Here is a 12,306-nt window from a genome sequence, read left to right as displayed (position 1 = left end):
GGAACGCTGTTACCTTCCCATCAAAGGTGGTTCCTATTTTTCTACTTGCATTTTTACATGCTGTCGAACTGCTAAATTGGCAGAAGCTGGATCAAGTAACGGGAGCTCACTCTGTTACACGGCACTAGGGATTCGAACTGCTGAACTGCCGACATTTCTGATCGATAAACTCAGTGTCTTAGCCACTACCACATTCCTTATGCTGACACACATATACATAGATTATTTCCACATGACTGGCCCCTATTAAAAGGGAAATATGCCAATTCACATGATCAGCAAAAGGAGTTGGTGTGTGACCATTTGGTAATATACAAATCAAGTTGTTTGAGCAAATAATAAAGGTTGCAAAAAGGTCCAAATTCAAGTAACTGGAGTTAAATCAGATTCAGTAAAGGAATTTGATTTGAAAGTGATAGATTCAAGAAGACAAAAAGAGATGTTGCTGTTACAGACTTAGAATTGACTGAGTAGATTACGATACCTTCCTGAAGTTCAGGCTTGGATTCCTTTACAACCACAGAAAACTGACTGAATGATAAGTAATGAATTGGTTTTCCCTAAGAAGATTGAGAGAGATTGGGGAATGGATTTATCATCCTCAACTCAAAAACAACTTAAATGGATCTTTTGGGGAAGACAGATCAGCTTTGGAGAATGGATCTATTATATTTAATCAGACAATAATTGATAACACATGATATTAAGGAACACTTGTGGCTATTTGATCCAGGATGAATCAGAATGAACAGTTGGGATAGATAACTTTCTACAAGTTGACCATAATAATAGTTTGTTAACAGAGGGCTTTGATACTCTACTCTTGCCTTTTTGTTTGTTTGTAGTTCTATATGTTAACTATTTTGCCATTAATATAGTAGACAGATGACAGGTTAATAATTTGTAAACAGAACTAGAAGTTTGAAATTTTTTCAGGCCTGTTTTGCAAGGGATGAGAAAGTAATATTTTGTAATATATTTATCAGTACTCATCTAGGGAGGATAATATATGTTATGTGTTTGTGTCTTTTTATGCATTTTTAAAAGTTTTGTTTTGTTTTGTTTCTAGTTTGTTTGTTTCTATGATTTTTTTCTTGCAGGATCCAATTTGGTTGGTCACTGGGACTAGAGGTTTTCTCCTCCGAGCTTTTAGACTTGTGCTGGAGCCTATCTTCAGGGAACTTCTCTTTAGCAGAGTGTGTGCTGTTCGTGCATGGTATTCATAATGCCTATTGTATGTGGAATTGCAAGTGGGAATACAAGGACAAATTATGAATTGTAAAGATTGCTTGGAGTTTGGAGATACTTTCAATGTAATCTACCGAATACCCTTCATTAATTGCCCCTATGACTATGTAGGACAGACCAGGAGGAAGCTAACCACCAGATTGCAAGAACACAAACAAGCGATCAGGAGAGGAGACCAGAACTCACCCTGAAATGAACAAGGACTCACATTCAATTTTGCAGCTACTAAGATTGTGGGATAAACTGGAACAAAAACAGCCAGGGAAATGATTGAAGCCTGGGAGTCAACAGTTACCACCAGCCCATCAAGTATTTAAAAGGTGAGGGCTGAGCAGCACCAGCAAATGACAATCAACAACTTAAAAGCCAGCCATCAACACACCCCAATCAACATCTAAAAAGCCACATACAACAGGCACTATAAAAACCACACAAAGAATAGTGCAAACCACACATTCTTCTAAAGAGAAGTTCCCTGAAGACGTGCTCCAGATTGAGTCTGAAAGCCTCTAGGCAGACAAAATCTCTGGTCCTAATGACCATCCCAGATCCTACAACATTATCCTAGGACACGTATGCCTTTATTTGTATTTTTTTTTCTTTTTCAGAGTTTTGTATTTTAACCTTTTGTGTGTGGGGGGAATCATTAGAAAAAAAGAAGTTGGTGTGTGGCCAACATACAGGTGCTTCTGGAAAATATTTCCAATTTTATGGAAAACTTTTTAGAGATGAAGCTGTAGTTCATGGGAAAGAGAACATCAATTAACATCAATTAACAATTTTCAATTTCTACCATCTTTAATTAGTAGCCAGTCAAAGTGAAGTGTATGTTATAGAAATGTTATGAACCTTTTTATTCATTTGAATGAATATACTCTTTATATTTATTTATTATTTATTTACTCTTTATAGTTCTTCCTAATTCTTTTTATTTATAATTACTGAAATAAAAAGTGAAAGCATTGTCTTCTTTGTACATTAATGTACATTTGTACATTAAATGTGAATCAGAGGTGGGTTCCCAATTTTTTTACTACCGGTTCGGGCGCACTCCCACATGTGCGCAACGCTTCTACGCATGTGCAGAAGGGTCCAGGTGGGTGGGTGGAGCCTTCCGACGCCACTACTACAAGTTTGGATAATCTGGACCGAACCTGGAGCACCCTACCTCTAATATAAATTATTAAAATAAACTTTGTGCAATAAATCCATTGTCATGTTTTTTATTACTTTTATGAAGTTATTTTTTCATTATACTTACTTTTTTATGGCTCTTTAAAACAGATGGTGTTACGAAGGCTTTGTCGCACAGATCACATTTATATTTCTTATGGCCATCATGAACAACTTGTATGTGAACATTCAAAGTATCCTTCCGTTTGAATGTAGCATCACAGTGATCACATTTAAATGTTCTTTCACCTAAGAGAAAGAAATATATGCTAATATTATCTATTGAATATTATAAATAAATCAATAAATTATTCTCACTCAATTCTTTGGCTGAAAGAAGCCAATCTCTTATTTCTTGGTTAAATAGCAGTTTGAATGTATTTACTGAAAGATTCGCCTCCCCCAATCTCACTAGGCTATAGAGTAATGGTAAACCTAAGAAACAGAAGTCCTGGTGATTGTCATGCAACATGGTTTCTTGTCTTCCATTGCAGCTACAATACTGCTAAAACTTATCACTGCAAGCTTCTTGTTCTACAAAGCAACTTGAGTGCCTTGTGTTGTTGAGGGAATATTTTTAATTGCTACAAGGTGATTTTTGAATTTTAATTCCAGGCTCAGTTACAGTTGTAGATTAATGATTATCTGTATAATATCTTGGAACTAGAGAAGCGATTACCAAGTAACTATCAATAGAAACTTACTGCAAGTAATGAATTTTATAGCAGAGAAATATAATCAGATATTTGCCAATAAAAAGTTATACTTTATATAAAATCAAAACTGAATGTGATGATAAAATATTTTACCATATTATGCAGTATTTTCATCATAAACATTTTCTTGGCAACAAAATTTTCTAGTATGTGTGTGCGCACATCACTATTCATTATATGAATCCCAGTTGTTTACAAACCTATGTGAGCAACTACCAATAATTTATAGTAAAGAAAAACCGCAATTCATTTCTTGAAAAGTTCTACATAATTGGTCAAAACAGGTATTTTTTACCTGGACTTCTTATTTTCAAGTCAACAACCTACCAATATGTTTATTGAGAGAAATTATAAAGGAACAAACTTCATCTTTCTAGGTTAAATAGCAATCCAAAGAGCTTACTATTCAAGCTAGATAATTTTGATCCCTAAAAAAATCATTAATAATTTCTGAAACTCACCTTATTTTATTTGTTTAATTAAATGTATGACACCCATCTCACTGTTGACTGACTGGGAAGCTTATAGCATCATTTAAAAAGCAATATAAAACAATCAGAACATTAAATATTAAAAACCTTGAATATTATATTTGTTGCAAAGCATCTTGAAAATACTTATATCTATTGTCTACATTATCTTCATCTATTAAAGACCATTTTCTACTTAACCAAATAGATGCAATGAATCCTTAACTTACAAGCTAAATGCAGATTTCATATTAATTGAATTTTACTATTTATATTTTATTTAGCATGTCCATAGATGCAATTCTGTGTGGATGTGTGTATATAAAGTCAGTATACATTTTATATAAAATTCTAATAAAGCTGTTTTGTTAGATCAGAAAGTTAAGAATGTATTATTCTCGCAAGTACTAAGACTTTGATGATCTATGAACCACTTTATCATCTATATTTCTACTCACTATTATGAATCAGAAGATGTCTTTGTAGAGAGAATGGTGTTCGGAATAGAGCTTTGCATTCCTCACACTGAAATGGTCTTTCTTCAGAATGTGTCTGTAGATAAAAAACATACTGTATATAACTATGACTATGTTTGCTTACTGCAGTCCAAATAGATAGTATTTTATTTTATCAAACAAAAACAGAAAGTTTTATTCTGCATGCTTAAAAAATGAAAAGTTAATGATTTGAGTAGATAAATCTAGTAAATAAATATAAGTAAATTATACATCGGACTGCATAAAAAGGCCATAAACTTCACCATAGGTTTTGTTTGGTGTTTCATAAGATGCCAAATCTCAAAGGTTTAAATATTATAGGTATGCACATAAAACAATTCTTTACTAATTTTTAGTTAGTTTAACCTGCCTTCTAAAATGTTGAATAATTTAGGATGAATTTCTTATCTCACAAATTAAATGTTATTTGGCACTAAAATTGGAATGTTTGGAGGAATGGATTCCCATGTGTGATAAATGTGTATGTCACAAAATACTCGTTTTCTTATTTTTTTAAAAACATTCAATGTATTAACAGAATACTTTAACATTAAAGGATTTAAAAGTTAAGGGAATCATGTTATCACAAGGCTATGCGCCTTTAGTATTTACTAAATTTACTTATATTGAAAAGCAATGTTAAAGATGAAAATATAAATAAACAAATAAGAAGAAAAACAGTTATTAAATAGAAGTGAGAAAAGAACATATTTTTGAAGGTCCTATCTATGACGTCAGCTTGCACCTTTAAAGTCCGCCTTTGCATTCTCAAAATAGCTTTCTATTATCTTTAAATTATTATCTGAAGTTCCCAAGCTAAATAAAGTACAAGACTTTGAGGCAAAAGCCTTTCCCTATTTGAATCATTCTTACAGACGTATCTACGGACATATCTTATTTATGTCTAACTAAAATGAGGAAAAATAAGTTCTGCTGGTTCAGTCCAATTTTTTTAAAAAGTTTAATAATATCAAACTGCTAAATCTTAATTACATTAAAATATCAGTAGACAATAGCAATAGCACTTAGACTTATATACTGCTCCATAATGCTTTTTAGCACTCTTTGAGCAGTTTACAACTTCAGCATATTGCCCCCAACAATCAACCTTAGAATGTTGAAAGGCTGAGTCAACCTGGAGCCGATCAGGATTGAACTCCTGGATGTGGGCTGAATTGAAATAGTGCATTCTAACCACTGCACCACCACAACTTCTCCTCAAATTTATGGAATCATAAGACAAAGAAATTCTCTTTATGAAATGATTTTTATCTACCATTTTTCTACTGGATTCTTCAATTAACAGATCTCAAGAGACGTTGACTAAATGGAAACTGTGCAAATATGGTCTCTATTATTAGTGAATTAATTTATATAGGAAATACCCCTTCCCAAAAAAATCTTTAAAACCTGATGATGCAATAATGCTTACCATCTCAGCTGAAGCTTAAGAGAGATGGAATCAAATAAAGCTCTCTAGAGGCATATTTTTGTAACATAAAGACTGAAAATGCCATGTCTTGAATCTTAGTCAGTCCTATTCCTACAAGTATTGAGAAGATTGCAAGTCTCCAATTCTGATTGCAGGCTTTAGGATTCCTAATACATTACAACTTTGTACAGAAAGAACAACCCTTGAACAGCATCAAAAAATGAATCATAACTACTCTCTTCATACTTAAGTAAAAGTTTAATGTTGCTTTTGATGTTCCAAAATTGGAATTCTTAATGAATGCACTGAAAGCAATAGCAATAGCACTTAGACTTATATACTGCTTCATAGTGGTTTTACAGACTTCTCTAGGCGGTTTACAGAGTCAGCCTATTGCCCCCAACAATCTGGGTCCCCATTTTACCCACCTCAGAAGGATGAAAGGCTGAGTCAACCTTGAGCCTGGTGGGATTTGAACTGCAGCTAGCAGTCAGCTGAAGTAGCCTGCAGTACTGCACTCTAACCACTGTGCCATCTTGGTTCTTTGCGCCACCTTGGCTCTTTTAAGGTCTTTTAAAAGGCAGCTCTGGCAGATCATTCCACCCCTCATATCTATCTGCCCATGGATTATACAATACATATCTTCCTATTATCAATTAATATTTATACAGATTAGTTTCAGGAAAACAGACTGTAAATATACACTGAACAAACATTTATATTTGAGTGAATCTAGAAGCCCTCCTCAGACCATTCTTCACAGTTGGAAGAGCAGGCTACTGAGAAAATTGCAGGCTCTTGTGCTGCCTTTCTGCCCTTCTATTTGACGCTTCTCCCCCTGTGCTAACACAACACAATTTCCTATAAAAGATGCAACCTCGAAACACACAGGGAGATGATGTGTGGATATTGGAAGATCTGCAACAATAGCAAGAGACAAAAAAGCTGCCAAATAAAAGGAGTTTTTTCTTCATAGAGACTGAGAGTGAGGATAAAAAAGAAGCAAAGCAAAGCCAAGTGTAATGTTGGGAAGGTGACAGTGAATATTAGAACATTTGTGAATTCTTCATAGGCTAGTAGGAATTTTTAGAGAATAAAAAAGGGTGGAATCCAGGCATTGTAAATCACCAGCACCAGAAAAGAAAAAGATCCACCAATAGCACTAAGATAGGGGTTGATTTGGTTATTATAAGAGGACTGGCAGTGTAGCAGGAAAACACTCTATTTATCTTTGGATTATATAAATTTCAATAATAAGCAAATAAAAGGCAGTATTTTGTTGCTGGCTTCATCCTTCATAATCATTTTGAGAATGAACACCCTCCCTCCAATAATTAATGTGCCATTAAAATGTCAGTTGTGCTCCTTATCTAAAACAGATTGAGGTCCCTGTTTTAAAAGAAGACAAGACCTTGCCACCTGCCCTCAACTGCAAATAATACTCTCTGTTCAGGCTGAAAAAACTCTAGACAAGATACACATGGATATACTTTCTCAAATTTCTTATTACTGCATTTTTATTCTATATGCGCAACTCCACTTCTATATTCATGTCTTATCAGAAAACTCTTTCTTTCTTCTCTTATTCCCCAATAAGCATGCATGATAAAGCCTCTGAGCATTGTATTAATATATCTGGAGAGTGCTCAGACCAAAAGATTAGTTTTAGTTTTTTAAAGGTTCCATGTTTCTCCAGAAGGGAGGGGGGAAAAGGGGGGGGGAACAGTACAGGTTTTCTGCTCAATTTTTTTTAAAAGAAAGCATGTCATTCTTAATTTACAGCCAGTCAGGAATCAGCCATGATCCTGATAGCCCATCTGCAATGAGAAGAATTGTGAGATTTATAGTTTTCTCAGCCTTCTGGATTGAATCAGGAGACCAGAGAAAACAGATATCCCATTTTTCTCGCTGATATTTTCTGTTAGTGCTTGGAAAATGACTTCTGATGCATTGTGATGTGTTTCCAAGTTGTCCCTCAATTACATAGGCAAACATTATGTCAACAGTGATGTTAGAGCTTTTTCTGGAAACAGTTTGTAAAAAAGCCCGGGATGCTTTTATGCAAAGTCTGCATCAATAATAGGGTTGCTGCTAAGAAAAGCCAAATAATGTCTCAGTAGAAAGAGACTGAGCTACCTTCTCACCTCAACTGATGTATCCTCCAGAACGGGGCTGAGACATTTGGATGAGACTTTGCTGTGGGGAAGCTTGCACTGCTGCTGATTGTGCTGTACCTGTTCTGTGGATAAATATAAGGGTTCAGTCTGTAGGGCTGTACATCTGGCACATGCATGAGTGAAAAATCCCCCCCCACTTAATAAAACACTTAGGATTTTACTTAGGTGAATAGCTATCCTGAGTTTGGAACTCTTTAACAACTTCTGGATTATTATTTTTTTAAAAAATGCTTATTTAATATAATGGTAAGTATGCTAAGTACAGAACATTCATTTAGTTAATTAAGAATCTCTGGTTTGACTCTTATGTCAAGAAATGATTGAAATAGCAACACAAACATTACCTAAGATGTAGTTTGCTGAAATATGTACAAGAAAACATAGATTTCAAAATGGAATATATAGGTTCGGCTATCTTTTTTGCATTCAAAACTTTTAATTTAGCATATCAACTTTAAAAAAAACCAGCTTTAGTTTACTCTGTTTATTTATGTATTTATTTATTCTACTTAGTTGCTAATATTCCCTTTGCTTTACCATTTAGCAAATGTTGCTAGCCTTTTTAATTCTAAACTACTGACCTAAGCATTGTAAAAATAACAGAAGGAATTGCCAGAGGCAATTTAAATTTAACAACCTTTATACTGCAAGCCACTAAAAAATTGGAATAATGTTTAATAAGATGCTCATTCTATGTATTTGCCAAAATACATTTAGCTCTTTCACAGAAGAAAGAAGAAAGAACACAACCTTGATAATTACTATTCTCAGCAAAGCTGAGTTATTATGTAAGTTTCAAATCAATAAAATAAGAGCTATAATTCCTTGGTAATAATGGTGAGGTCTGCATATCTATGTTGGGACTAGATTCAAAAGTTTGTGGGACAACCATTCTTTGTCTTTCTAACTAACATTCTGTGCTTTTTAAAAAATTTCCTAATGCTCCCTTCTCTTTGTGTCACTGCGTATTTCTGTACCAAAATAGCAGACAGAACATACTGTTTCACAATTCCTTGAACAGAACATATTGCAACAGACCAACTTAGGTATAAGTTGTGCAAGAAAATTACTTTGAGAAGCTTATAAACTGCACATCATCTAGAGAGCTACATTTAGTGGCCCCTAATCAAGCAACCTTTTCTGTAAGTTGTGGAATCATCTGTCCTCCAAAGGTGAGATCATTCTCATTGCTCCTGAACTTTTGAACATCCTTCAAAACCTAGTTATGTCAGCCTGGGGATTGAGAGGCTAGTTGAACTCCAGAGGTGGGTCCATTATTATTTACATACCTTCGTCCATACTTTTCCTGGTTTTGTTCTACTTTTATAATTTTAGATGCCCTTAATAGCAAGAGCAAGAGCACTTAGACTTACAGTCCTCTCTAAGTGATTTATACAGTCAGGATACTGCCACCAACAATCTGGGTCCTCATTTTATCCCCCTTGGAAGGATGGAAGGATGGGTCAACCTTGAGCCGGTGAGAATTGAACTGCCAAACTGCAGTCAGCAGAAGTGGCTTGTAATGCTGCATTCTAACCACTCACCACCACCAAGAATAATTATATATGGGCTTTTTTTTTTATTGTTTTATTGGATTGTTGTATGCCACCCAGAATCACATTCCATGAACTGGACATCTATATATATATATTTAAATAAATAAACCAAAAAACCAAAACAAAACAAACAAATAAATAACTAAATAAATAAGCAATAAACATTTTTCCAGAATTCTAAGTGATTGTTGTTTTCTCAACTTACCAGTCTTTCAAGTATAACAAGGATCAATCATCTTTAGTGTTTATGAAATCATTTTAGTCTAGACTGGGTCTGGGTTTCAGGCCACCAAAACAGCCTTGATTTCTCAGACAGAGAATTTTTGTTTCAAAAATCAAATAGAACATAACTCTATCAATTCCCTATTAGATTCTAGGTTCCTTATTTACCGTTGAACCTTAAATATTTTGAGTTAAATAATGTATGAGTTTTTTTAATAGAATCATGCTGAGGTATTGAAAAAGTAAGCAGAGAATGATCCATAGCCTTATCTAGTAAAAAGGTATTTTCCTTATTATGTAACATGATATACACCTCAATTCACAGCTAGACTTTTCACACCGGAAATAAACTGAGTTTGCTTGTCAAAGCTTTCACTACAAGAATAGGCAATCTAAGATATCGGGAACACATGTAGTGTTTGTGTGGCCTCTCTTTGTATTAACTAAGTGCAGCGACATGATTACTACAAATCAGTGGTGCTCTTTCCCACTGTTATGAGGCAGGAGACACACTAAATGTAGTGTTAACCTCAAAATAGTATTAAAGCAACACAAGACAAGACAGAAGTAGACAGGAATTTCATACCTCCACCGCTCAAAAGAACTGGGAACCCTCTCCTAAACATTCCTATGTGCTACAGTCTATCCATTTTTCATCACCAAAGTGGTTTTCATTACTCATGACAAAACAGAAAAACAAATGTTAAGACTACCCATCCCTGCTTTAATTGAAACTTAAACCAGATTCATTTCAACCTGTGATGCCTGAAGAAGAAAGTTGAATAGAAGGTTCCACTGCTGAAATACTTTTTCAGCTCTGCTTGTAAATTCCATTACTTGGAACATCTAAGTAGGGTGCCTTAGTTAACATCTGCAACTGGCTCTCCTTTTGAATTTTCCTAGAGTATTGGGGTAGACTTCTTCAGGCCCATAATCCACATATTCACTGAGATTGTGTTCATTTGACTACATAGCATGCATAGCCATTCCTTGCATCTCAGAAGGACATTTTTCATGTCATCTGCCAAATATGTTGTATAGGTTGATCTGTCTAAGAAAGAAGAGATTTATCATGCTGCTTATGATAACCTTCTTTTCCCATTAATCCTATAACTGTGCTGAGTTAGATATCTTGTTCATGTGAAAACTATCTATGACAAAGTTTAAAGTTTAAATACCAAATAATGTTCCATTGTTTGTCCTTATGAGATGTATAAATCAAATCTGTCATCTGAGCAGGTGAGAACTAAACTGGTTTTTATACTAAGATGAAGAAATGGACCTACCTGATTATTTGAGCTGCTATATTGCTTCTAAAGATATCTAGATGCATCCATTCCTGATGGATACAATTATATATTGGTATCTCCATCCACCCAAACCATCATATATATGCAAAATGTTCTGGAATTTCCACATTTCTACTATCACTTCTCTCCTTAATTTATAGTACATACAGAGTCGCTTGCTTACTTTCTGAAAAAGAGATCCCATACAAGTGGGATTTCAATGCTAAGCATGTTTTTATATGTTTATATGTTTTTTATGTTTCCTTAACCTTTTCCTTTACCTATTCCGCCACCAAGATTCCATATATGCATCATATCACTAACCCTTTATTGTCTAATGTTTCATTGTACTTCCCAATTCGGAGACCTTCCATTTTATCAATAAACACCAAATTGCATTTGGAGTTTGTGATTGTTTAAGAAGCTAAATGCAAGATTATTGACTCAATTCAAAGGAGATCAGTCCTGTCACCTTTGGCCTGCAGATTCAATGTATAATGAAGATGCATGGGATTTTCTCCCATTTCCTACTTTTTTTTTACACACCTGCTTCTGAGATATAAATGGAAAACTGTCCATCTATAGTCTATTAGATATAATAATGTCACAACATCAATCTCGGGTGATCAGAATCTCAACAGGGGATTTATCACAGCTGACAATTCAAACCTGAAAATACATTTCCATAAACTATTGCAAATCTCTCAAGACTATCTGTAAACCTTTTCAACAGCAATGTTTACATTCAATTCTGTTCCTATTCTGAGTCATTTATATTTATTTTTTTATCCATGCCCTCCATTTAAGATATAAGAGTTGAATTTCTTGAAAATAAAAATAAAAATGACTGTTCAGAGTATATTTCAGTTTCTTTCCCTACAAACAAATCCCTTTTAAGTTCTTTTTTAAAAAAAGGTTTTATATATTTAAGTTAGGTTGTGATATGCATGTAAGCTAATCATCTTTCAACCGACTCGTGTATCTTGTTTGTCTTAAAAAGAACAGTTATAATTGTTTCACCATGCAAGAATTATTTTGGTTATTATTACTTTCATGTGATTTATAGATGAAAACACAAAAGATGGTGCAAGGATTCAGTGCCAAATTCCCAGATGACATATAACATGAGCCAAACTGTGAAAAGTATGTCAAAGTTTTGGTGTATCTGTTTCATCAAAGTGTTGGTGGCATGGGGCGGTGGGGGGGGGGGGAGAGCAAAGGATTCCAAATGCTAAGCAGGAAATTTTCTCTCTCTGTCTCTCTCTTTTTCCACAATCCTACCATTCTGAAGAAGCAGCAGCAGTCAAGGGTGCAGCCATGCCACTGAAACTATGTCCCGGGGGTCAAAAGTAAAGACAGGCATTATCTAAATTAGGGTAGGCAGATTGTCACTTAAATCACACAGCTGGGGGTCTCAGTGTAGACTAAAAAGTGAAGTTACTCTATATTTTTAGGGCAGAGTTCCTTCTTCTAACTGGAACAGAGTACAAATTGTAATGTTTCTCCCAGTAGTCATAATTATATAA

At 34.5% G+C, this 12,306-nt stretch overlaps 1 protein-coding gene across 1 annotated transcript in view; it reads right to left on the bottom strand.

Moving 5' to 3' along the window:
* The window catches only part of PRDM5 (PR/SET domain 5), an 89,382-nt gene that overhangs the window by 35,415 nt on the left and 41,661 nt on the right, over positions 1-12,306 (bottom strand). Inside the window, exons 11-12 of the mRNA XM_032223547.1 lie at positions 4,066-4,159; positions 2,510-2,670 (exon numbers count right to left, since the gene is read on the bottom strand). Of these exons, the coding sequence (XP_032079438.1) occupies positions 2,510-2,670; positions 4,066-4,159 (255 nt within the window). The remainder of the gene's footprint in view (positions 1-2,509; positions 2,671-4,065; positions 4,160-12,306) is intronic.

The sequence above is a fragment of the Thamnophis elegans genome, chromosome 9, assembly GCF_009769535.1.
Source record: "Thamnophis elegans isolate rThaEle1 chromosome 9, rThaEle1.pri, whole genome shotgun sequence".
NCBI lineage: Eukaryota > Metazoa > Chordata > Lepidosauria > Squamata > Colubridae > Thamnophis > Thamnophis elegans.
This window is presented reverse-complemented; position numbering and strand designations above follow the sequence as displayed.